We start from the raw sequence: 26,582 nt of genomic DNA, 5'->3' as shown, positions 1-26,582 counted from the left end.
AGAGATCAAGTGAAACTATCAGTGACACATTGCCTGAGCATCCCTGTGTAACATCAAAAGCATCTGCTTTCAGTCCCTCTATTTTACCTTCAACACTTGCGTTATGACTGTTTTAGCACTGACAGCTGCTGTGACGAACCTGATAACTTGCTATTCAAGACAACAGAACTGGAGCAGAAAACAAAGAGCACCACTATGTACAAATGTGACCCTGAACCACAAACACAGTCATAAGTAGCACGGTTATATTTGCAGCAATAGCCAAAAATACATTGTGTGGGTCAAAATCATCATTTTTATTTTATGCCAAAAATCACTGGGTACTTTAATTCATGTTCCTTGAAGATATTTTGTCATTTTCCTATCGTAAATATATAAACAAAGCTAAGAACTTGGAATTTGGACAGCTTTAAAGGTAATTGTATCAATATTTTCATTGTTATTTTCACCCTCAGATTACAGATGTTATATTTTAGCCAAATATTGTACTATCCTAACAAACCATACACTACTTTTGTTAAAGCAATGTGTATATTTTAATTAAAAAATAAACCATTTCGTTAGCCCTGATGTGAAGTCCTAAAAGTACATGATGAGCACAGGCCATATTATCCACATGAATTCGCAGGAAGCTTCGCTCGCTCCCGCGAACCACAGGAGCACCACGTGACCAGAAACCAACCAATCGCTGATAAAGTAGGTAAAGGAAAGCGCGTCCCCGTCGGCAGCTGTGTTGCTCTACAGTGTGGAGAGCGCATCTTGTGTTCGGTATATTTCCATAATACAGACCAACAGACACCTGCAAAAATGTCCGAAGACAAGCCTAAGGTGAGCATCCGATTTGTAATCTTGCCGTATTTTGAAGCTTTGTTCAAAACGAGCCGCGTGAGGCCGAGTTCCAGTTTCATTTTGTGCAACCTTGCTGAGAGTCAGATTGCGCATTTATGCGGGAGAAAGGCGGTCGGCACGCAATCTTTGTCTTGCTTTCATACAAACGCCATCCGCTTTTAATTTGTAGGCTCGTGTTTTTATTAAAGCGCGTTTTAAGCGGTCCTTTAAGCAGATACTCATTCAAAGAACGCCATTATTTTGTACACGCCGCGCGTTTGCTCCGGTGTAATTCAGCGTTTGCGGGTTTTTCTTTGTGAGAGCGGAGTGGCGCTGACCGGCCACGTTACGCCACTGGCGTAAGAAAGAGCCGCAAGAACAGCGGAACCGAATACAAAAGAGCCTCGCAGCGCTCAGTGATATACATGATAAATAAGCGGACACCGTGTATTTTCCACGCCGGTCAAAAGTATTCAGCCAGGAAGTTTGATTTGCTCAATCTGTCGGTTACGGTATTGAGTTCTGAGTTGCACCTCGCTGCGCCAGATGCTTAAAAATGGCGCACAGAGCTGCAACAATGTTTGACTAGACGGCTCACAGTTGCTGCTGTATTTGCATGTCTGTCTATTGTACGCTTCACAGCTGCTTTTTACTATAGAATGGTTAAATGTCCTGAACATTATAAAACGTGCTTTCAACCCCATTCAGTTCACTTAGTTCTTTAAAAACTTAGCATCCACTGCTAGGCCTTGTTCACTGCTCAAGTTTTAGCCCTCCAAGGGCCTCATATCATATTCTACAGCAGGATTGTTTTTCATGCATCTCATGTGTACATTTTGCACTATTTGATCTTCCCTGCCTTCTCATATATGCACTTTATTGTTATTGTTTCAGGAGGGAGTGAAAACAGAGAACGACCACATCAATCTGAAAGTGGCGGGACAGGATGGCTCGGTGGTCCAGTTCAAAATTAAAAGGCACACGCCACTCAGCAAATTAATGAAAGCATACTGTGAGAGACAGGTAAGGCATTTCCACTGGATAGACAATCGTTCTCTTTTTAAACCCTGGCACTCACAGGACCGTTGTGTGGGCCGTCTATGTGAGTCACCATCATTTTTTTTTTTGAAACGCACAACTCTGTAGACCTCCATGTTTATTAGAAGTATTATTGAAATTCTATAATATATCCAGTTCCAAGACTGATGTCAATTTTGCTTTTATTTCAGGGCTTGTCGATAAGACAGATTAGATTTAGATTTGACGGGCAACCAATTAACGAGACGGACACACCGGCGCAGGTGAGTAAAAGTGTCCCTTTTGTGCTATTATAGTGCATGGTATATTATTATTTCTATTTTTTTTTCTGTTTTTCGTTTTTGTCCTTTTAAACAACTGAGAAATGCTGCCAACCAAAAAGTTTAGTTTTAATTTTTAGGTTTATTTGAATAAATGAATTTGTCTTGGTTGTTTTAGCACTTGAAGTCTCTGATAATTCTACCAACCCGTGGTGTAGGGGTTTATTTTTTGTGTATTTCACCAGATGATGATGATTGTATATTTCATAGAAATTTGGTAACACTTCTCAATAAGGTTCCATTTGTAACACTGTCTACTAACTATATGTTAACAATGAGAAAACATTTAATCTAATCAATTGCATTCAAAATATAAATTTGTTTGTTAAAGCTTCCTAAGTTAACACAATCTATCAATAAACTGTAAAGGATTGATGCATACTGTTTTTTTAATGTTTGTTAATGTATTAACTAATGTTACCTTTGTGTTTGTTAGCTGGAGATGGAGGACGAGGACACAATTGATGTATTTCAGCAACAAACCGGCGGCTCCTGCTAAAACTCCACACCACCCGGACCCCACACTTATCTATTTTATTCCTCATGATGTTTCATTCAGATGCTTTCACATCGTTTCCCTTCTCTTTGTCTCTTTGTCTCTATTCTGTCATCTCTAGCTTTCCTAGAGCGGGCATCGCAAATGTGTTTCCAGTAATATTTATATGCGCAATTAGACTGCTACTGTGGCGGGGGAACAAACCCAAAAAAGGCTGCCAGAGGGCGTACTTCTTTAGAATATCCACACCAGCCGCCGCGCAGGGTTTTATGTTGCTCCGGACACTTGATTCACTCGACAAGCCCCCCGGGAACCGCTCACCCCCCCCCTCCGTAGTACAGCCGCCCAATACAAAGTGGGGAAGCATACGTTTCGTTTTCTTCACCTTTTTTGATTCTTAAAGAGCTTTAAGTAGATCTGTTTCCACTCAGATTCTATTTGCCTGTATGTGTTGTAGAAATACGTTCAACCAGTGCTGTATTCATCTGCCTTTTTTTAATGGGGCCGCTTCTCGTATGAGCTCACTATATAGGCGGGATCTGTGAACCATCTCGGTAAAGGTCGACTTAAAAATGAAGACGCTGACTACATGATACACTTCACAGTGACCCCCTTCTGGACCAAACCCTAAAGATGGTACTCGATTAGCAAGTAGGGCCAGGATTACACCAACTAGTTCTGTGTTTATACTTTTAAATGTGTGTAGAAATATATCCATTTACCCTTTCTGTTTCCTCTCGAGTGTTGGCTGAGGAAACGGGAATGACTTAAAAAGACCAATATATATATATTTTTTCCTGTTCATTACTTCCCCTTCTGTTTTTTTTTAAATCCCAAATCTATGACCAGGTCTTGGAGCAAAACAAAAGGGAATCCTTTCAGGCTTAGTTGAGGCGATGTCAGGGCTCACAAGGACTGGTCTGATTTCTTTTAACTTCTCTTGCCCTCCCACTGTAATTCATATTAGCTGAAAGGGAGAGAGAGTTCGACTCCAAGATTTCCAGATGTTGGCATCCTTCTGTACTGATATGTACATTTTTTTTTTTTTTGTTGTCCTTTACTACTGTAAACAATAAATATAGTTTGGTACTCATTTTTTTTTTTTTTGCCAAGGCTTTTCACCATGTCCAAAGAGTTTTTGTTTTGTGTAATTGTTAAACAGCATGTTTTTTTTTTTTTTTTTAAGTTTGCCATCAAATAGAGCCTGTAGAAAAGCTTACCGAAGCACAAGGACGCATCCTTTTAACAAGATGTCAAAAAGTTTCTTTATACACAGTTATTACATGTATAAACATACAAAAACATGAGATGAAGTGTCAATAAAGATTAAATATAAAATATAAATAAAATCTGGAGTGTCACAAAGGCACTTGAATGTACATGTCACACATGTAGCTTTTTGCATTGTCTTACAAGACGAGATGCAGTGTCTTTTCATGTCCACTTTTAAGATTAAAATATATTTCTAAAAGTCTACAGTAACAGTTACAGAGAACAAAATGCTTGTAAAACACTTTTCTTACACTGAAGTGCAAAACTGCTAAATAAAAATCTTGCCTTCAGAATGGTGGTGAACAATATTTTCTTCAGGTATTAAGCCTATTTGGTCAGCAGTAAGGAGGTCCTGTATATCACTATAATTATGTACAGGTTGCACATTCTTTCATCTAGCCATTATAGTCCCTTTTATTTGTTTACTTTGGCTGAAATGAACAAACACCGCAACCTACTTGGGCAACTGTACTGTTTTTCTCCCTAAACCCTCGTAAAAGCTTTAATTACCGTCTGAGAGTCAGTCTGGAATTTTTCAGGGAATTTTAGGTCAAGTATATGTGGCAATATGTTTGTAAACACATTTGTCCTCTTACGTGATTCTTCACATAACTGACGGTCTATGAAGAGAACTAAGAATCCACTAGAGCTTATAAAATTTTCTTCATTGATTTTGTTACCTGTGCAAAAATATTAACATGTTAGCTATTCACATTCACGTTCTTTCACCTGGCACAGGCAGAACAGACACGTTCTTCCCTAATTGTTTTGTGTATTTAAATAGGTGCCATATCTACAGGTTTCCATCAACTGCACCGGTCTGTAACCGTTCGAATAGCGTTGTAAGGCACCGATCTTTATTTTTCTCATTCTTCCTTACTATACCCATGGAGATGGCAAGCAAACCTGAGCAAACGCATACATCTTCAAATTTACCAGGCAAACCGTGTTCATTTGTGGGGAAGTTTGGGATTCAAGTGTCGGGTCTTTTCCCCCTTGTGAAGCACCAGCTGTGTTATTTTGAAGTCTCTCTGTATGTTCTTCGCCGAGAACTGAGAAATTGAGAGTCTGCAGATTCTTAACCTTCGCCACAAGGAGGCGCGAGAAGACAGCCGATGTGTAAAGTCTTACAAGAGCCCAGCTTCTCGGCACATGTAGTAAAACTGGCCTCTTTTTGCAATAAGGTTACTGGGAGAATCCATCTCGACGATATATCCTTTATCCATGACAATCACCCTGTGAAAAAAAAAAAATGGCAACGTTTAAACAGTAACAAATTAATGTCTAATAGGCAAATAAAATAACGAGCTTTCCAAACTGTCCGCAAAACATGTAACGTTGTAAATGCGCTAAATTTGGCACGTTAGTGTTAACAAAACATCCCTGTATAGATCATATTTTCATTCGGGCAATTATAATAAACTTTTTGGTTTTCAGATAAGCGTTTAATAAAAAAAAATAATAATACGCTGACGCATTAGAATGGACAAGTAAACGAAAGACTACATTTAACGATTTGTAAGCAGCCAAATCACTTTTTTTTGCTTATCCACTTTCCAGTAAGAAGTTCGACAAATTGTAATTTTAACGTGCAAACAGTTTTAATCTTCATCACACTTTTTTTTTATTATTCTAGCTATTTATTTACAGCGGCCGATGAACCGGAAGTACATGGAAATGCAAGAATTGCCGTTTCCAAAAGACGTCTCAGATTAATTCGGTCACATTAACGAAAGTTCTTCAACAGCGATGTATGACTGCAAAGGTAATTTTTCCCTAATCTAAATTTCCAATTGAATGGTAAGATAAATGTGGTTGTTTTGGATCACTTAAAAAAAACTGACAATTTGTGAATGTCACAGAGAAAAATTTGGGAACCACTGTTCAATGGCTTTTTATCTTGACATACTTTGTGTAATCCATAATGGTATTGAGGCGGTGTGCGATGGTAAGAACAGCACAGTCCTCAAACTGGCTGCGGATGGTAGACTGGATCAGGGTGTCTGTCTCCAGGTCCAGTGCAGCCGTGGCCTCATCCAGCACCAAAAGTTTTGTCTTTCGGAGAAGAGCTCTTGCTAGACAAACCAGCTGCCTCTGACCAAGACTGCAGGAAAAGAACCATTCACCATTGTTAACTCGAAGTCTCTACTGATTAAAATATAATGGCTGCAGTCTTGGATACACTTACCTGAGATTTTCCCCTCCTTCTGAGCACTCATGATTGAGTTTATCTGGAAGTTCAGACACAAAGTTTTTAAGGTGAGCCAGTTCTAAGGCATTCCACACATCCTCGTCAGTATAGGCATCGAAGGGGTCAAGGTTCATACGGAGAGATCCTGAAAACAACACTGGGTCCTGAAAAAAGAGGTGAAAATAGCAAATAGTTCATAATAATTTGAAAAAGCCATGACATTCTAGAGCAATATTGTTTCAAAGTGCGAGTATGTCAGTTGTACACACTTGTGGAATGATGGTGATGCGGGATCTTAGATCGTGAAGCCCGATCTCTGCAATATTGATTCCATCGATGTAAATCTGTCCTTTTGCTGCTTCCAAGATGCGGAAAATTCCAAGAGCCAAAGATGATTTTCCTGCACCAGTTCTACCCACAATACCAATCTGAAATGATAAGAAACCAGAGAATAAGCCTGTGGGAACATTTTCAGCATAGCTTGACTTCCAGACAAAGAAATTATGGAGCTATTATACAGGAACACTTTGCATTACCGCAATCCCAGCAAATGTTTGTCAAACATAATTACAGCAATGTACTTTGAACTTTCACCGTATAGCCTAGTTAGAATAATAAAATTATTGTTTTTTTGGGTGAGCTACTCCTCAAGAATCTACAAAAATCTAACCTTGTTCAAGAGAAATGAGGCAAGGCATATATCATCCATAAAAATAGACAGCAATAATAGTTTAGAGTAAATGCTAATATTTTAGAACTTAGATATTTTAATATTTTGTACCTTCTCCTGCTCTTTGATGTGAACAGAGATGCCCTTCAAGGCCAATTCCAGGCCTTTACGGTACTGAAGGCCATAATCTTGAAATTCTATGGTCCCTTTTTGAGGCCAAGATGGTGGTAGAGAACTTCCCTCTATGCTCCAAGCCGCCTGTAAATAATTATATAGACAGTAATAATCCTTGCTATTACTGACCAACAAAGCAAAAAATATTTACAACTGCAAATAAAGGTTGATAAAAGTAACTTGAAAAACTGATTGACTAACGTTTGAATTATGCTATACAGCCACACTTACTTCTTTTGGAGTGTCTGCATACTCTTTCACCCTCTCAACTGATACAATGTTGTTCTCTACATCCGTCCATGACCTTACAATCCAGCTGAGGAAACCTGTCACCTAAAATCAGCAAACAAAAATGTAAACTAGATGTAAACTAAAAAAGTCAAAAGGAATGGGATGGGATGGGATTTGTCTAATAATGTCTTATAATGTTTGCATTTTTTTTCTCTGAATGTTAATTTGAAAAAGGCGGACCACAAATGAAAGCTACACCACAGGAGATCTTATGCAAGAGTTAAAAGCTTTTTGGTTTGAGGGTGAACATTGCAAGAGCAAGACTGCCACATAAAATATAATAAGAAGCTCTTGTAATGCTTACATTAGTAATGGCAGATTATAAATGATTCACACCTGAAGTGAATGAGACACGGCCAGACCAACCATCCCAGGGCTCAGGGTTCCTTTTGCCATCACAGAGAGAATGGAAGCAGCAAGGACAATGCCATTTCCCAGAAATTCCAAATTCACACCCAGCCACCTGCGCAAGACGACATCCCAGAAGTTAACATCGATATCAAGCAATCAATATCTATGTTGCAGGATGCACAAAACAGCAGTATAATAAAGTGCTATAAAAATTGACACAGAATGCTTTACTGCATTGCATCAGCAGTGCTTTTTTTTAAATGGCTGTTCCACTCCATTGCACCCACCTAATTGTTTTTGAATATAAGAATGCTTCTAGTTTTATGATTTTTTTTGTCTAAATGTAGATATTATTGTGACTAAAACAGTGCAGTGCCTCACCTTGTGGCTACAAAGCGGGGAAAGTAAGCCGTTTGGTTGTTATCCACCTTGTGATTGACACCCATGATGAAGCGTGACTGCTCATTGAACGCCCGGATGACACTGGCACCCTGCACTGTCTCGTTTAAATGCGTGTAGATGGGAGAGCGACTCACTGACTCCAACCGGCGCAGCTGGCAGGATGTGGCCACGTAGAAACTCTTCAAGGTTGAAAAGAGTGGGAGAGCGATTATAGTCAAAACCGTGATGATTTCAATCATTGCTTTTGAATTCAGGTATCGCTGACTCAGCAGATGGGTTCTAGCAAATTTTTTCGATTAACCCTATAAATGCAGATTCAGGCATACCTGTATGAAACCATAGAGGAGCACCATAGGAAGGATGATAACGGCTGCGAAAGGAGTGGCCATCAACACGATGATACAGACTTCCATCAGTTTGAAGAAGTAGCCTAGCATCATCTTCAGCCCATCAGGGATCATATTGTCGATGGCATCTATCTCTTTAGCAAAACGATTGAGGAGGTTGCCACTGGGAGTGGACTCAAAGAACGACATAGGGGAGTGAAGTACATTGTTTAGAAGTTCCAAGTGAAGATGGCGGGAGGCAATGATGCACCCTAAAGAGATGGCAACGGTGGTACCAAATATAGCAATTCCTAAAACAAAAGAAATTGAAATTACTTTAGTTTATTTAGGTAAAACATCTACCTTAGGTAAAACAATAAGACTCTGCTGACCTTGAGCGAAGCCAAGAGCTCCATAGACTCCCAGTTTCAGATCTGTGTTTAATTGAGTGCCGTTGATGACAGGCTGATCAGCCCACAAGCTTAACCAGTAATTATAAGACAGCGATGCTGCTTGTTGGAAGGCGTACAGGAATACTATGGAAACTATCAGAGGCAAACCAATCGTGCGGAAGTATTCAATGTACATTTCAAGTTTGACCTATTGGGACAGAGGGAAAATTGAGACCATAAGCCAAACGTATGTGGTAATAGAAAGAAAATGTCATCAAGTTTTAGGATAAATGCTCTTACTCTGCCAATCCGTGCTTTATCAACCTTAGTCAGTTTGCCCAGGTCTTCTTGGATGTGATCCTCATCAGAATCAGGCAGTGGCTCAATTGTAATACTGTTGGTGTCACCACTAAAAGAGAGTCTGAATCAGTTTTTATGCTTCTTATATTTAGTGAATAACTTAACAAGCATTGAGTGCTGCAGACATGAGTTTAAATAATGAGGTAGCATTTTTGAAATTTTGTTTCAATCATCCATAAGTCAATATTTTTAAGATGCCTGATTTAATGTGGTTAAAACAGCTTAAGATATTTTCAGGTTTTATGTCATAAAATACAGTTATTAATACCCAACTCATGATTTTGTCATTTTGCCACAATATCAGTGTAATTTAAAATTGTATGCATCGTTTAAAGTCATATTTAATAGTACTGAATAAGCAAATTTTAAATAACATACCTGATAAGCTGCTCTTGGGACAGATCCCTGGAAAATGGCATGTATTCAGTAACACTCAATCTTACGGACAGTCTTCTGGAGCCTGCAAATGTATGGATTTAACAAAAAAAAATCTATATTACCGAATACATAATAAGCTTTTTCACATTAAAATGACATTTGGATCTGACATATCCCTCCGGAGAGGATAAGCTTAAACCGCTATGATGTTTCATACTAGTCCTGGTTGGTTTATGCTGAATGGATACTGGTGTAACTTATAGTGTAACACTTGTTCAAGCAGAAAACATGTTGTGCATGTTGATTCTCTGGAGGAAAAGCCTGGTGGGAACACCAGCATCCACACTGACTGCATACATCTTTTCAGCTAGTATAAATGCCTGAACACACACCACAGTAATATTACCTCTGTGCGAGGCCTCCGAAAAGCACTCTTTTCTTTCAGAGCTTGCAAAGGTGTGGATGAAATCAGCAAAAGCACCATTCCGGTTCAGAAGTTCTTGATAGGAGCCTCGCTCACTGATCTCACCATCCACCAGAACCAGAATCAAATCCGCCTGAGGCAGAAAGCTCATTCCATGGGTCACTAAAACACGTGTCTTTGAAAAAAATAAATGTTGAATGTTAGATGTTGGAAATGCTGAGGAGATAGAAAATTATCCCCCATTCCATCCCTAGGGTAAACACTGCAGTGATAGTCACCTTGTCTCTCAGTATGCCTCTGGGTCCAATGACTTTGTTGAAGATGTGCTGACCAACATGTGCATCCACCGCAGACAGGGGGTCATCAAGCAGGTACACGTCAGCTTTCCTGTAAACAGCACGTGCGAGGCTCACCCTCTGTTTCTGTCCTCCAGACAAATTTAAACCCTGGCAAAAGACAATGTAGAAGACATTTTTATCTCATTGTATATTAAGACTTATATATCCTGATTCGTCTCATGGATGCTTAATGGTCTTTTTGAAGCAATCTGAATCATGAAAGTTTAGCTCATGCAAGCTCAGTCGTCTATTTTGGTCTCACCTTCTCCCCGATCTCAGTGGCATCTCCTGCAGGCAGATTGTCCAGATCTGGCAGCAGAGCACAGGCTTCTAGCACCCGCTGATACCAGCTTTCCTTTTTTTCACGTCCAAAAAGAATGTTGTCCTGCAGACTGGCATTTTGGATCCAAGCTTGCTGGGGAACGTAGGCAATTGAGCCCTGTATTGAAAAAAAAAGAAGATAATCAACTATAAGGATGAACTATGGTGCACTTTAAAATTTGATTAGTGGCCTTGAGATAGAAATAATCTTGACTTTTTTGAATTGCAAAATATTTTGTTTATTACCAAATTTAAATGTAATTTTCAGTGTGGTTTCAGAATATTGTACCTCTTTTATTTTATAATTATATACTACATATAATTTTATATTACATGTAATTGTACTCTGAAAGACAGTGCTCTGATTATGGTCACTTTCTGCATAATCATAACATGCCATTTAAAATCATATTACATAAAATATATGCAGTGGGCGTTATGGTCGATTAATGTAAGTACCTTGACTGAGACAGCCCCACTTCTTTTTTCAGTCTCTCCAAGCATGGCAGAAAGCAGCGAGGATTTCCCACTGCCAACATGGCCGACAACAGCAACCAATGAACCGCAGGGAACTTTTACGCTGATCCTGCTCCAACACACAGAGTAAGTGAGGGGGATGTCGCTTAAACTTGGACACTTATCGCCTGATTGCGTATACAGGAGACTTGTGGAAACATTCTGGATAATGATACCTTTTTAGACATGGGGGGCCATCCTTAGACCAGCTGAAGGTTCCATTCTCAAACACTACACCATCCACATCTGACAAGCAAAGAGGAACAATCACAGAGAAAAAAGTAAATCATGTAATATCGTGCCTTAATCACTTGCCATAACATGCAATTTATGAAGGCAGACTATCAACACAAACACAAATTGTTCTGGAGAAAAGATTCAGTTGAAATTACAGAGATTTCTTCTGCAGCTTGTGAAATTACAGACTCACTTTAATTACGCAGTCTAATTAGCTTTATCTTCACAATAACAGTTTTCACAAGCTATCTTAAACAGCTTTGATGAATGCCGCCCACCACTGTCCCCCGATCAAATTTCTTCGTATAATAACTTCTAAGCTGTATGTTTGAGCGTTGTTCATGGCAACATACCAGACATATTTTAATACTTTTTATAACAACATGTCTTTTTATGTTTGTTTTAAAATAAAAATTATTAAAAAAAATTATATAAAAGTCATAAATAATATGTTAATTAACAAGTCCATAAAATGTAATTTTGTTGGAGAAGAAGTAAAATATATATATAATTTAATACTGTAATATTATAGCAGTGTAACAAGGCATTTGTAACAAGGTAAATTTTTAAATGAACTGTTGTTTTTGTGCAAGGCCTGTGGGGATCTACAAGTAAAATTAAATAAATAAATACAAACATAAAATCAAATAATAGTACATAAACACTGTATTCCTGTCCAGTCTGTTTTCAGAGATCTGTAATTGTTTTTGCCAGTGAGAGGAAGTGAGACATCACTACCATCTAACTGTGAAATTTAGAAGCTATTATCAAACTGTTGTTAATCTCACTCTCACTCATATTTTTACTGACAGACGGAAGTAAGGGGCAGAGGGTAAATCTGTTTTTAGCTTTACTCATCTACTGCACAATAATGATTGTCAACAAGTGACCTCTTACCAGATTTAAAGGATTCCCTTGTCACATTGTCAGGTTTGAGCTCATCTTGACAAAGAAATTTCCCCAGACGCTTTAAAGAGACCAGAGCCTGCAACCCAAGAATAATATGTACATTTAAATTAAGATTACAAACAGAATAACTAAATACAGACACCATAATGAAATAGCCTAATCAGGGCAGAATATAATGGTGTTAGAGTTCATGTAATTCTCACCTGCATGGTTGTGCTCATGGCAAAAGGAAGTTGGCTTAGGGGAGTTTTCAGTATGTTGATGAGAGCCATTGATACAAAGATTTTTTGAGCATCCAGAACATTCTTATCATCAATGAGCACATAGACACCAAACATGGCAAAAGCAATCTGACAAAGAATGGAAATCACAGTCAAAATAAACCAAACAAAAACCAGTGTGACATCCTGACCTAGTGGTAATATATGTTTACAATCATAAATAATGTTAGTTCTTTCCCAAAAAGTGTGTCCTGAAGCATTACTTAAGCAATACTTTATTTTCTCACCAGGAAAGATGAGGAGTTGAAAGAGGCAATAGACACAGAGTATAAGATCTGTGATTTCTTCAGAGTTTTAAGCTCCTTCTCTCTGTATCCCAGGACCTGCTCCAGAAAAGCCTTTTCCCAGGCATAGAACTTCAAAATCTTGATACCATTCAGAATCTCATTCATTAACTTGACCCGTCCATCCATGTACTTCATTTGTATCTCCTGTGGAATAACCAGAAAACAGGAAAGTTATTAAACATCACAAAACCACTAAATCGCTTTTTTTTTAATATATATACATTTCAAAGGATTTAAATATTTGACAAATAGCTGCATAGCTGGTTATCATATATTTTGTTTTTGATATTAGTTGTCTGATGTTCCTACAAGGCTTCTTGACAAACTGAACCAGAAAAAACTTTCTTGGTCAACCACCATTAAAATTAACCAACCTAACCAGGCTGGATTAGACCCAACAACATGAGCAGGTCTTTTCAGCGGGATGACCTCACAGCAGAATGAGTGATACTGAAGAAGGCAATAAATTCCTGACTGCATGTTAAGATATTCTAGAACACAATAGCTAGGAGCTGAGAGATTGACTCAATCTGTGGTATGCCAAATGTCTGTTGTTTTCTAAAAAGAAAATGTAAGTTTTATTGCCATTTGCAAGCATTGTGGTTACTTTGCTTTAGAGGAAGCATGGGTAACTTCAAAGAGACAAGAGAAGCTTGAATCCAACCCGCACACCCACGCTCTGCTCACTTCAGTATCTAAACCAGCTGTGGACCCTTCGCTGACTTTCTTTAGCGCTCATTCACAGCACTCCTCTAGGGTCTTATGGCTCAGAAAGAATTTTAGGGGGTGAGATAAACAAGGAATCATCTCCTTTAATAAGAATCTTGTTATTATTGAAATGTTAAAAATAAATGTGCTTGCACTGCTGTAGCTTGCAGTATATTTATAAACATCTTGGAGGTATGATGTTTACAGTACGTTTTATTGTAGAGTAATCCCTTATATAATGACCTCAAAGTGCCACACTTGAATCATGGATGAGTTACAACATTACAGTACCTGGAGTTTGCTTCTCTTCCTCGCAATGAATCCGTTCAGAGGGAAAATGAAGATCACAGTGGCAATGCCTGCTAGAGCAGATGGTCCTAAATGCTGAAATACATCAAACAAGACATGTCTCATTTATTTCTGTTGGAAAGCTAAAACAGCTATTCAGCCAGTATCCCGAAATGCTCAGAGAGAAATTCAGATTTTAATCATATTACTAGAATGGAGACAGTTTAGTGGAGTGGAATAAAAAAAAGCAAATACGTGCCCTCACCTGCCAAAGAAAGAAGAGACAGAGTGTGACCTCAATGGGTGCTAACCACACTGCATTGAAATACACCACAAAGTCCATCAACTTCTGGGTATCAGCAGACACCAGATTGACAATCTCCCCAACCGTGCAGGTTCTGCGTGCTGCACTGTTCATGACAAGAGACTGAGGAAAAACAAGAAGGAGACAAAAAAAGAAGAGATAAGGATTGATTAAAAAATTTGACCAAAATACTTTCATAGTATGACCTGCAGGAAGCTGAAATGTAATGATAAGAATATATTTGAAAGGACAAACAAATATTGTATTACAAGAACTTTCACTTTCACTAATATGGGCAAAAACTTCTTAAACTTTACTTTTCTAAGAATTACATAGTCCATGAAATTTATATTTTATTTTATTTATTTATTAATTTTACCATATATACACTGAAGCACATATCTCCCTCCCTTAAAATCACAGACTAATCACAGAATTATATGTTCTAATGGGTTTTTGTGCATGTGAGATGGCCCACCTTTCTGTAGACAAGACCCATGACAGCTGTTTTAACCCTCATGCCCACAGTAAAGCAGGTGTATGTGTACTGGTGGTTGAAAATGGACTGCAGGCAGGACAGGAGGAACATAAGAGAGGCATAGAAATAGCCCTTCCACAGCGGAGCATCCTCATCCTTCATATAGCCTAACAACAGACTTAAAAACAAGAGAGAAAAGGGTTTGAATGAAGGCACTATATAGTACGAAGAAATTTGCTGATTTCTGATGTATTCTGAAGCATTTGGCTAGATTTCTCTGTCACGGACTGCATCCAACCATCGTGGTTAGGCTCAAGGTTTACAGTAGCGCTTAAACCCACAGCTTTTTTTGAAAATGTTTTGAAAAAGGAGAATGGTGGATTTGTTGAGCCTAACAAGGGGTAGCATGTTCAACTAGAAAAATGTTTTTCTGAACGCTAACCAAATGCTACAAAAACCATGTTCTGAGGACAGAAGACCTTGAATGTTTCCACAGTTTCCACCATAATTTTCACAGTGCATCCCAGTACAATACATGTACTTGCTATAGTTTGGATCTCCCTGCTCGATGGTAGCTGACTGAACCTCCCATTTAGCTGGCTGCTTGCCTATAGTAACCACAACCCCGACAGTGTTCCTCTACCCTCCCCGAAGCTAACACGTCTACGGCGGACAGAATGCTGTGGTCATCTCTCGCTCTCTCAAGCTTTCAGACTTGAAGCCATAATTGCTTCTCTGTGGGCATAAACAGCATGATCTCTGTCTGGCTGGTATGGCGTCTCTGACTCAAGCACCTGCTGCACACTGCCACTTCCTGTTTTCATCCCAAGATATTGTGAACCGTAAGATGTCTCTTCTAAAAATATTTTGATAACCTAGCAAGCTGTCTTTAAAAGCACAGAGGGGCCATCTGTGTTTATTTGAAGGCAGAACTTCTCATAAACACAACCCAAAGCCTAACTTATCCTAGATATACGAAAAGCCCAAAGTTTACGAACTTAAACTAAGGACTGGGCCAAGATGACTCATTAAATCTGCTTTGACTTTCTCACCTTAGAACCTGTGGAACTGAAAACATGAAGGCGTCGTGGACCATGAGGCACAACGTTCCTGTTAGGAAGTAGGGTCCGAAGCTACGAGCGAGTGTCCGTAAGAGACAGAATCCCGAACTCTGCTCCTTCTGAATCTTCCTGAGAAACTGGGCCTGCTCTGGTAGTCGAGATCCCAAAGCAATACTGGTGCTTAGGTGGTTCTCCTGCCTGTGGATGGAGAAAAGACAAACGGACATGTGCATAAGGAATTGGTGCTAAAGCCTAAATGCAGTTGTTAAGCTTTTTAATACCTCTTGTAATTGAAAACAGAGTGACATTAAAACATCCTGTGCCACAAGTTTCCACAAATTGTAAACTGCATGGGACCTCTGACATGTGAGGCCTTAAAAGAAGATTTTAGAGGACTTGAAAACACTGTATGTTTAAAACAGAAAAGTGTTAACAAGCCAACCAATTGACACAATCCTCCTGTCTCGACCGTGGACGCAGCAGGGCTCCTTTTGACTCATTTTAGGTCTGTCGCTTTTGTGGGCATCTTTCACATGGAAATGCGATTGCATTGATCAAAACAGCATGAGGATCCACAGCAACATCGACAAACAATATAAATGTGCATGTACTTCAAAATGTCACGTGTGGGGAACACTTGACTGTTGATGTAATGGAACTTACTGCTGTAACTTGGTGCGCTCTGCTGTCCATTCTTCTTCCAGGTCAGATATTATCTTCTCAGATGTATCCTCTTCCCTCAATCTCCACAAATCTTCTGCTTGCAGAGGAGAACGGTACCCCTTAAAAACCAACCTGGAAGCACACACAACACAAACCATATGCATTACTTTGACTGTGACTGGACCAACGAGTATTTTTAAGAGCATTAGAAATCACAAATTAGAAAATGGTTTATTTGCAAAAACAGATAACTGTTACAATTTTCAAAAATCATGTTTTGTATTATGGAATCATGTATTCATTGTGTTTTATTGTGTTAGTTAGCTGTTTTTTAAAGTTGTAATGCACAATGAAAAAATTGGATTTTTGAGAATTGTTAAAAAAGGAATTATCTGTTTTTGCAAATATCTCTTCAAATGGTATTCAAAAATATTTAATTCCCCACCCGCTGAACCACCAGAAGAGGATCTTGGACAAGAATGATGCATCTTGAACAGGACATGCATTCTGAAAATAAAAGAAAAACAAGTTGGCTACAAATTCATTATATGACCAAAAAGTACAGAATTTATAATAATAATGTACTAAAATAATGACATTAAAATGTATAGTCCCATACTGATGCCTAGCAGTTAGTCTTCATTGGAATAACCAAACATGTTAATGAAAATATGGTATAATTATATCATCAACTATAACAAGGATTGTTGAAAACAGTTCTAACATTATACACATAAATAACCAGGTGTGTAACTGTCAACAGTCAGTTTTCGAAAGAAGACTTTCACAGTTTTGCTTTCTTGGATGGAGAAAGCAGTGGTTAGAAATCATATTTGGCAACAGTGAACTCAGAGTAAACAGAGAAACAGTGTGAAAGTGTCTGTGAGTAAGAGAGTGGTAGACCTCTATCTGTGTGTGTGCATGCTGTATGTGCCACTGTAACACACTTCCACCCACTCCTGACCTCAGTGCTGCCCTCTTGCCCATACAGCCATCCACCCAAACACTCACTCTCTCTCCCGCCTCCTCACCGGAGGTCTCACTCTTCAGGATGCTGTGAATAACCCTACACAGGAAGTGACTGAGCCAGGAGGGGATCAAGGGGTGTGGCACCGACGTCTGTGGCTAGAACCTCATCACAAACACACTAATTCCTCTCTGAGTTAGTTTCCTTGTTTTTCTCTGGAGGAGAACAGTCAGATGGACCACTATCTCACGAGATGTCTGGCGATTACGTTGTGTGTTGCTCTGCTCTGGGTGTAATTTGCATACATAACAACCAAACAGTGGGCAGAATGAGTCAAGAATTTAAGTTTAAAAAAAGGATATATCATTATCCGGGAAGGAGGACCACAGAGTGTCCATGTTGATGAGTCAAGCTGACTGCCGAAAAACATCTTTTTTATCCAATAGCTAATATCTAAGAGCCGCATACTTACGGGGGACAGTAGTTGAGTATCCTACCACCATTACCATAATTCACTTTAAAATGGTGGGGTTGGGTTCTGTATTACATAAGGAAACTAGTAAACAACTGAAATTCACCACAGGGTTGTTTGTGATTCTTTTAACTGAAGAAGAGTTTGCACCGTTCATACCTTTAGGACGGCTTTGCCTGAGGGTGCCCGGTCTGCAAAACAGCTGAGGAAGAGTTGCGCCAACTGCAGGGCGAAGTACGAGAAAAAGGCCAAATACCGCACGATATCTGGAGAGAGACCCTGAAAAGCAGAGACACCAAAATCAGCAAATCACATACAGATTACAGAAAAAGAGAGCGCTGGCAGACTTTCCATTTTAAACTAGTACCACAACCAGGGATTTCCCATAATCTACTGTGATGTTATTCCAGTTCTGATCCACAGACTTCCCAAAATGCTGTTTACACACAGAACATTCTGTTCTGATGGAACAAACCTCTTTGATGTATATCTGAACCAAAACTAAATCTCTTAATGAACCATAAAGGGCTTGTTTACTGAAGACATTTCAAAAAGTCACTCAAAATGTCATGCAAGAACGTCTGAACTACTGTTTACATTTAAGTGATGTCATATCCCAAACTAAGGATTAATGTAAAAAAATATGATCTGTTGTTTATTCTCTAAGAAATCACGCAGTGCTACAGTGCAGGGTTCTTTCTTACTTCGCCTAATGTCAGAAGACATGGGTGTGCACAAGCATTAACAACATAGTAAAGCTTATTTTGAACAGTTAAGGCAAATCATGGTGAAAACCAAACTCTTTAATGGCTTGCTTTATATAAATGAATTACGTATGAACAGAGTCATAAAAGGCCTCAAGTCACGCTACAATCTGGAAACTCATAGATCGCTGCTTTAAGCCTCCGGCCACTATTTGTTGGTATGGAGCCAAAAGTAGCTATATTTACAAAAGCTTGCATATGCTGCTCGTATGCTGCTCATGCATTTCTACACATATATCAGATGCTAAGTTTGTCTTTCTGGTGTCCTGGATATAGAATCCTGGCTTTACTATTGGAGCGCAAACCATGCTGAGACAAATCTGTAGTAAACATCCGTTTGGCCGTGGAGACCCTTGCCAAGATAGAGGCTTTATTCTTAACCACACCACAAAGAAAAAACAAGGCCAGAGTGGTTTTGCTGGTCACAATGTAGGTCAGTCAAAATGTCTTCCCACTTTTATTCAAGCATAAAGTCATCAAGCCAGTGAGAAATATGCTTATCTGTCTTTATGTTTGACCCAGTTTTGCATGATATGGGTCAGAACTGCCTAGTCTCATTTCTAAAAATGTTTTTTGGTAACTGCATTATTGTCCTTGGACTAAAAGGGATTGTGTGGAATATAAAATTGAATAGAAACATGTACTTTGGCCTGGTTATTGACATGGCACATAAAAATGTTGTGAACTTTGAAATATTTCAAGCATTTGATTTAAATTATTTAGCTAGATAAAATAGTTGTTTGCTTAATTCAGAGCTTAATTATAGTATTATAAAATACTATACTTTGACATACTGTAAGATTCAGAAAGGGTAAAAGGACACTTTCTGACATATGTTTAAAACTAACACCTACTTGGACTTCACCTGAACTCATGATATGAATGTGACAAAGTCCAAACCTGGGGAAAATCAACAGTGCTAAAAGTAGAAACTGCTGGAATGCTGAGCTGCTGTGTGTTTGTGAGAGTGTGCTGCGATGTATTTGCTTGCGAGTGTGTGGATATGTATCTAAGGCTATGCATGCGTCTGTGTTTGTCTGTATGTTTGAGCATGAGGATGTTTTTGTGTGTGCACCTGTGTTTCGTCAATATGTTAATACTTCCTTATGTGCAGGGTTAGTCCAGGGTTTTGTGAATGTAGTGTGAAACTGAAAATCCCCAGATTTGGTATCTGTGTCAGTTGTCATTTCTCTCACCTGATCCACAGCCAGCTGGACCTTTGTGTGAAGCGGAATAAGGGAACAGACCACGCCCAACAACCAGAAGAAGAACAGGAAAACAGAAGAACGGCATCCTCGTACTCTCTCCCAATGAATCACACACACGGCTAACACCTGTCAAACACACAGCTGTTAATAACATTGTTCTCATCTGCTAAAATTACAGCCTGTACAAAACAAGTGATAAATAACTTCATAAAGGAGCCTAATTACAGAATGCCCTCCTACTGATGAGTAACTACTGAATGGTGCAAGTTTACTTTAAAGGTGAAGCATGTAATTTTTTTTTTTTTGCTGAAATACTTTCTCTTTTTCCTGGCTTAATTTATTTGTAGGCTCCGCCCCTAAAAGTCTAAGCACTGTGGCTTGTTTGAGTGACCGTTGATGTGAGTTGGGGGCGGGACTGTCTGTTTGGCCGACCAATGGAAAATTGCAAAAGCGTTCCTGGAATCTTCATTACTTCAATTAAATGTACTTTAATTACATTTAATAGATTTAAATTACAAGTACCGAGGCTATGACCTTTAGAGAGAAGAAAGAGCAGCAAGCAAAATTTCATCCTGTCAAACGAATACCCAACAGTGAGAAAAGCTATATTAAAAACTATGTATACATGCAGGCTGCATATAGGTTAATTCAGTCAGTTAAAAGCTTTTGCAATGTATATGGATAAAACATGGAGCATGCGAGAACTGAATTTAAGTAGATATAGACTTGTACTATGCCGTTGTATTATCCAACACTAAATTTGTTATGTTTTTGTTTCAGCAGTTTTGTTGAGGTTATATTGGGATTTCCCTGTCTACCACCACAGCTGTCTCCTCTAATAAAACAACACATGTAAAGTGTGGCCTGTGTTTAGCGTACATTTCTCTTAATTACTGCGACTTTTCTTCATCCAAAAACAATTTGACATTCTCCATTTCTCAAAACCAGACTGTCAACTAGTGGCTCTCGCAGATTCCAAGCTTGACGTGATGTTCAGTTGTTGCTCTATCTCCTAGGTAGCACAAAACACCATTTGATTATGTAAAAAGTAGCCTCCTGGTGCGGTACAGATGAAGGATCAGGACTGGGTCCAAAGACGCCTCCTCAAAACCAAACCAAACCCCTATAACCTCAAATAAATGAGGTGAAACCTTCAAAAGGAACTCTTAATCACGTCCTAAAGAAACACGCCTGCGGAGGTTTTTGTGCTACCTGGAAACAGAACACGTAAACCACATGTAACATCTGCATTGTTGATGTTGTGTTTAGACCTTACATCTTGCAAGAATAAGCCATGACTTCTCCTCTGGACAGTGGGAGGAAGCCAAAGCTTGTAATTATACTGGAGAGTTAAGAGCGATAGAAGACAGAGACAGATCTGCTTCCTGCGGCTTAAATGACAGCACGCAGTGAAACCGGCAGCAGCTTATGGTGGGTAAAAAAAAGTAGCCAAGCATTACAGCAGACTTCAGCTGCACACAAGGACATAAACCAAATATTCAAAAACTCAATTTTGGGGGCCAGATTTTAGGGATGATCTCCACATCATTTTCACAGTTTCGAAAACAAGCAAATGTCAAAATGTAAAGTAAAAATAAATATTAAATGATAATGTTTTTAGAGAGCCATTTCAGGTGTTTAAATCTGGAAGACTAATGACATACAGGTCCAGGAAAGAATGAGACTGCACTTTTCACAATCTAGTACCAACAACTAACCTAATAGCAATTGGGGGCACAATTCATTCTTTGCAAATTCTCCCTTTAGGTTTAGTAGAGTTGTGGTTGTTGCTTTCTAAACTGTTCATTACATAAGCCCTAAATATTACACAAGAAACCCATATGTGGTAAAAAGGTTGGGCAAGGCAGCGAAGCAATATTTTCATAATTTAACAGCAATATTTATGCACCTACTTAATAAAATCTCCAAAACAGTTACTGAGGTTTGATACCTACATTCCAGACCTACACCAAGCTATGACAATGCATTATTTCACTCAGTGACCAATTAAGATCACAATCTGTTGTGAAGAAAAAGAGCTTTTAAGGACAAGATCTCACTGTTTAACTCTTTGAGTGTTTTTTCTTTGGCATTAGTGAGTGTTGACTTAGGTGTCTGAGGAGACCACAGATGGGTCATGAGTCTGGTCTGGAGCCCGTCTCTGCAGGATGTAAATGGAACATGTGGACAGAAAGCGATGATGAGATTGTGTTCATTAGTCAGTGTGTAGGTGTGCCCCTAACCTAGTTCACCTCAGAGTGTCACACTCTATTAGATGAAAACAGCTCCTGCTGTGTAAGGGTTTAGGAGCCATTTTGCAGACATAAGCAGGTGTATTGAGAAATGAATTATGGGATGGAAGGCTTGTAGGAGGGGGAATGAATGAAGCTGAAATATCTAATGTAGGCTTGTGTATGTGGCCCCATGCATACATTTTTAAGGCATAATATGGGATGCTGGTGTTCCCACTAGGCTTCGTAACTATCACTAAGTAAAGGCACACACACTGCTACAGAATTCCCACAATTCTACTTGATGAAGATCCTCTGGATCTTGAGAAGGTTCTGTCTCCTCTGACATTTCATCTAACATGTGAAAATTTTGTGCAGAACATTTTGTCTCTTTAACTAGCAAGTCTTCCATGGAAAACAACTAATCAACAACTTCACTAGGTAAGATTTACGTGATTACTCTGGTCAACCCGCTATAAGTAAAACAATGCTAACAAGTGTCTAGATTAGAATGGAGATTAATTTTGGTCTAAATATGTCTTTTCAGCAAGATTGGACTACATATTAAATTTTAAAGGTGCATTAGTAAAAGTTTTAGCACAAAAAGTTGAAAAAGTGATTAAGTCACTTTCAACCCAAGGTGGTAACTAACTTTAAGTCGCTGCAAAATTTGCATTGGGTAATCTTTCAGACTCGTGCAAAATTGTGTGGATTTTTATTAATTGAAATTAATGGATTTTGCCTGCAACAATTTGCTGAACAGTCATAAATATAACCACACCTTAAGCCTGGACAGCAGTTTTTCCCATGCTAAGGTTAAAAATTGTAGAAAGTTACAACCAAAAATTGTATTGTTCCTTATATTCAGTTGATGAAAACAATAGATTGGAGCTCATTTGCTTCATTAATAAATAGTGCTATGCATCTTTTTATGCTGGCTTCTTCCTGCACTGCTGCATATATCTAATACAGTAAGTATAGAACCTAGGGGTTACATTACCACAGTGAGACTGCGTATGACGGGACTGAGCAAGAAGACAAGGTGTTGCTGGATTTCCTGTCTTCGTTCCAATAGGATGTAGAAGAATTCCACGAAACCAAAGGAAGCCAAGAAGAACCCCAGCAACTGCAAAAGAGCAAAGAGGAATACAATTCATATCAGGGTGAGAACTGAGTCACCCTCCCGGAAGCTCTTCGTTGGACTCTAGAGAAGAGGTGCGATTTACATTATGATAAGAGTGGTTAGGAATCTGTGTGACTCTGAACAAACGGAAGAACAACTGTATTTCAAACAAAAGATTTTTAGAGCGGAAGAGTGAAAAGTGACATCACAGCTCACCAGAGTGCTAACTTCACTCACTCTGCGAACTGTGGTTAAACACATGACTCTTTCTTTAACTGTCTTCCTTGGTTAAAGCTAAAGTGTGAACTCGACCCCTCATTCTACCCAGGCCACCATGTTCACTTTGTTTTAACACTCTGGTTTTAGTTTTATAGCCCACAAAGCTGGTGCTTTTGAGACCCTTACAGGCTTGTATAACATTAACAGGTCTTAGCAGTCTGTCTCACCAGCTTGGCACTGCAGAGTGAAGAGAGGGGCAGCCGACCTCGGCCGTGGCAGTACAGATGAAGGCAGTAAAACGGAGAGAGGACCCACAGGTAGATGCACGGAGCCCACACCAGGACTGTGTTCTGGAAGCAGTTGCTGAGTTCAGGGTTATGCGTGTACCATGTCTGGTTCCAGTCCTAGAGATGAAGGAGAGGCTGTGCTTAACTTCTCAACCAGTTATATTATAATTGACAGTCTTCATTCTTTCATTGGATCAACATTATCTTCATCCAAATCCAGCCCACACAGAAACCAGATATGCCCTGAATGTTCCAGAACATCTCAAATAAGGTTATAATTTTGAACATTTTGAGCTTTGTTTACCATATTGGTCAATTTTTGCTTCTTATTGTTTATCTTGGCTAAGCTCCTCACTGATTTTCTCTTATCTCTTTCTGTTACTGGGTCAGAAACAATTGAGATACAATTATGTCTTGAGATTGGACTAAATCGGTGTAATTGAAAGAACACATATGCCAGAAATTCTGACAACTAAAGAAGCTAGTAAAAGCAGTGTATTAAATGGCCATCTGCTAGCTTGTTAATACTATGAACTGTTATGCAAAATAATTCACATTCCAAACTTTGACCACAGTGCATCATCTTAATTTAATATGACACATTTATTAAATATTCCAACTTTAACTAAAAAGTCATAAAATTCAAGAACAGCAAAAAAAAACTAAACTCAGGTTCTCAGGTTGCTGGAGTTATATACTGTTTCCAAAATAATTTCTCTTACAGGTATAAATGTTACATATACAATACAAATTAACTGTGCATATTTATATATTCAGTATACATCTGTCTAGATACATATATAAGTCAAATAAGACATTTGCTCACCCATAGAGGGTCAAGTCCACTTAGACTGCATAAGGTATCCATTCACTCGTCTGGTCCTGAAGCTGTCCCTGCTGTGTATCCTGGTGTTTTAGACTGTTCTGCCACTCTGTGCTCTGTCTGAGTCAAACTCTCCCTTCGTCCTGGGATCTCCTACACACTCTCTTTCACTTTTGTCACTGCTTGTTTCTGAGAGTGTCTGGAAGTGTCTGCTTTTTGACCACCGGTCTGACAGCAGCTTAGGTGGGTGGTTATATTCACTCTCTCCTCCCAACAGTCTTCCTTAAACTCTGTCTCTCCCTCCTTCTCTATTTATCTTCCTCTTTCCCCAACTCCCACGTACTTTAGGTTCTTTATCAAAACAGTACTGTGGTTTTTGCAAAGTTCTCTGACACCACCCGAAAAAAATCCCCACCCTTAACATACTCCTCTTCTCGCCCCCTTTGCCTCCTATAAAACACTATCAATTTCACAAGTAGTCAACTCCATCTCGGTCCAAATGCAAAAAGTGCTGCTAGTAGCGCCCTGGTGCTATTTGTTTGTCTTTATAGAAGTGCTATATTTCACTTTTCCTGCATGTACCTGAGAAACACTTAGTAAGATCACACACAACCAAGCACCACACTCTCAACATTTTATACCCAGAGGGACTTACGGTACACTTACGCCACACACTGAGTGCAGCCTGGAATTCAGTCCCTTATTCATTATCTATAGTGGGACGCAACTCTATAACCTCTCAGTTAACATTTCAGACTAGTGGTCCTCAACAAGTGAAGCCAAAATTGAGTTTTGTAAAGGAGTTGGGTGTATTGAATAAATAAGTATGGTCAAATAATTGTATTTACCATAAAATAAGCTTCACTTCATAGAAGCTAGACATCTTAACCAGTTGAATGCCCCATCGATGAAAACTATAAAGAAAACTACAAAAGAGAAAGACAGAAATATAACCCGAAGTACATTAAATTTAAGGTATATCCAAAAGATATTTAAAATATATTTCTATTCACATTTGTACAAGAGACTTTTAAAGCTGTATTGGGGCACAACTAATTGTCCAGTGCAAAAGTCGGGTCCTAACCCAAAACCAGACCAGCTGCGCTAGACTATACCATTTTTTGACTCAATTAAGGTTGTAGACCGGTCTCATTCACTAATTATCCTGTAAAATTTTAATATGTATGTCTCACGTAAAATTTCCGCCATATTCACAACAGGTACTCAGGCATTTAAATGTGCTACACGTTCTATTGTCGAGCCTTTATGTCCACGTTGTCTCACACAGAGCCTTGTCTGAGCCTGCGCGTTCCCAGATGTTTGAATAAATGGTTTTATCAAAACCATTTAAAACAATAATAGTTTTTATATAGAACTACGCGAGTTTGTGCGTCGCAACTGTAAGTAGGCGTATAATAATATTTGTTAGTTATTCAACTTCTATTAGTAAAGTCTTAAAAATGGCATAAAACTGTTAAAAAATGAAAGGCAAATTACTATTATTTTTTGATATGAAAAATATGTGATGTCTGTGTATGTGCTTTCAGGAAGAAGGTTACTGTAAGTTTTAATGCATGACTTCTGATGAAGCATTCATTTTTTATAAAAAAAACTTTACACAGATGTACAAATATGTAAATAAGTAAATGATACTCATTGTTTTAATATGCACATAAACTATCCTAATCAATTGGCCTCATAGGCTACAAACATGTCATGTTGTAAAATATCTTGCTAAATTTGGTCTCATGCAGAATTTGCGAAAACTGCAGGCCTGCACCTGTTTGGCACGTCACATAGGTCAAGTGTGTTTAAAAGAGAAGCGCTCAAGGATTCTGTTGTAAATACATCAAAAACGATGTGCTGAGGCATAGGTTTAACACAGACGTACTCACGTAATGCAAAGCATACACATTTTCACACACAAAAAACTCATTCACACAGGCACCCAGACATTCTCACACACAAGTTTGTATTACTAGGCTGGCACAAGTTAAACAGACGGGCAGACTGATATTATGTCTGTCTCTTTTGAAGCTCTCAGTAGTCTGTTATGAAGTAACATCAGTCCAACAGAAATCCTGGAAAAGGCCCGTATCCTGGTGGAAAGTTTTAGGTCGAACTCAGTCAAGGAGCTTCTGCAGAGACATGGAAAAAACTAAGGATGGACAAGCCTTCCCACAA

At 38.8% G+C, this 26,582-nt stretch overlaps 2 protein-coding genes and 1 long non-coding RNA gene across 3 annotated transcripts; 2 read left to right on the top strand and 1 right to left on the bottom strand.

The window, feature by feature from the left end:
• Positions 1-671: 671 nt before the first annotated feature.
• sumo3a (small ubiquitin like modifier 3a) lies at positions 672-3,771 on the top strand. Its single transcript, XM_043241940.1, has 4 exons — positions 672-828; positions 1,723-1,851; positions 2,058-2,129; positions 2,623-3,771. The coding sequence occupies exons 1-4, from the start codon at positions 808-810 to the stop codon at positions 2,683-2,685; spliced, it is 285 nt and encodes a 94-aa protein (XP_043097875.1). The 5' UTR covers positions 672-807; the 3' UTR covers positions 2,686-3,771.
• abcc6a (ATP-binding cassette, sub-family C (CFTR/MRP), member 6a) lies at positions 3,772-24,590 on the bottom strand. Its single transcript, XM_043241938.1, has 31 exons — positions 24,402-24,590; positions 23,516-23,692; positions 22,947-23,072; positions 19,704-19,841; positions 17,903-18,022; positions 16,750-16,811; positions 16,305-16,436; positions 15,633-15,839; positions 14,581-14,758; positions 14,064-14,225; positions 13,802-13,894; positions 12,743-12,946; positions 12,438-12,584; positions 12,223-12,310; positions 11,265-11,334; positions 11,032-11,158; positions 10,514-10,690; positions 10,192-10,359; positions 9,896-10,088; positions 9,490-9,571; positions 9,052-9,160; positions 8,752-8,959; positions 8,360-8,670; positions 8,013-8,212; positions 7,617-7,743; positions 7,221-7,322; positions 6,927-7,073; positions 6,415-6,573; positions 6,143-6,309; positions 5,864-6,058; positions 3,772-5,190 (listed from the first exon to the last, which is right to left on the bottom strand). Exons 1-31 carry the CDS (start codon positions 24,441-24,443, stop codon positions 5,082-5,084), a joined length of 4,527 nt encoding a protein of 1,508 aa, XP_043097873.1. The 5' UTR covers positions 24,444-24,590; the 3' UTR covers positions 3,772-5,081.
• On the top strand, positions 5,628-15,775 carry LOC122346990. The gene is made up of 3 exons (XR_006251189.1): positions 5,628-5,719; positions 11,064-11,175; positions 15,638-15,775. It is a non-coding gene; the product is annotated as an uncharacterized LOC122346990 (long non-coding RNA).
• Positions 24,591-26,582: the final 1,992 nt, after the last annotated feature.

Source organism: Puntigrus tetrazona, chromosome 6, assembly GCF_018831695.1.
Source record: "Puntigrus tetrazona isolate hp1 chromosome 6, ASM1883169v1, whole genome shotgun sequence".
NCBI lineage: Eukaryota > Metazoa > Chordata > Actinopteri > Cypriniformes > Cyprinidae > Puntigrus > Puntigrus tetrazona.
Note: the sequence above shows the minus strand (reverse complement) of the source record. Positions and strands in the feature narration are given on the sequence as shown.

Bases quoted from the DNA above. Each gene is read 5' to 3' on its own strand.
- sumo3a (XM_043241940.1), top strand. From the start codon at position 808: ATGTCCGAAGACAAGCCTAAG. The intron at 829-1,722 runs GTGAGCATCCGA...TTATTGTTTCAG, and splicing joins TGTCCGAAGACAAGCCTAAG to GAGGGAGTGAAAACAGAGAA. The intron at 2,130-2,622 runs GTGAGTAAAAGT...TGTGTTTGTTAG, and splicing joins AGACGGACACACCGGCGCAG to CTGGAGATGGAGGACGAGGA.
- abcc6a (XM_043241938.1), bottom strand. From the start codon at position 24,443: ATGGATACCTTATGCAGTCTAAGTGGACTTGACCCTCTATGG. The intron at 9,161-9,489 runs GTATGTTATTTA...ACTCTCTTTTAG, and splicing joins TCCCAAGAGCAGCTTATCAG to TGGTGACACCAACAGTATTA. The intron at 8,213-8,359 runs GTATGCCTGAAT...TCAACCTTGAAG, and splicing joins TCCTCTATGGTTTCATACAG to AGTTTCTACGTGGCCACATC.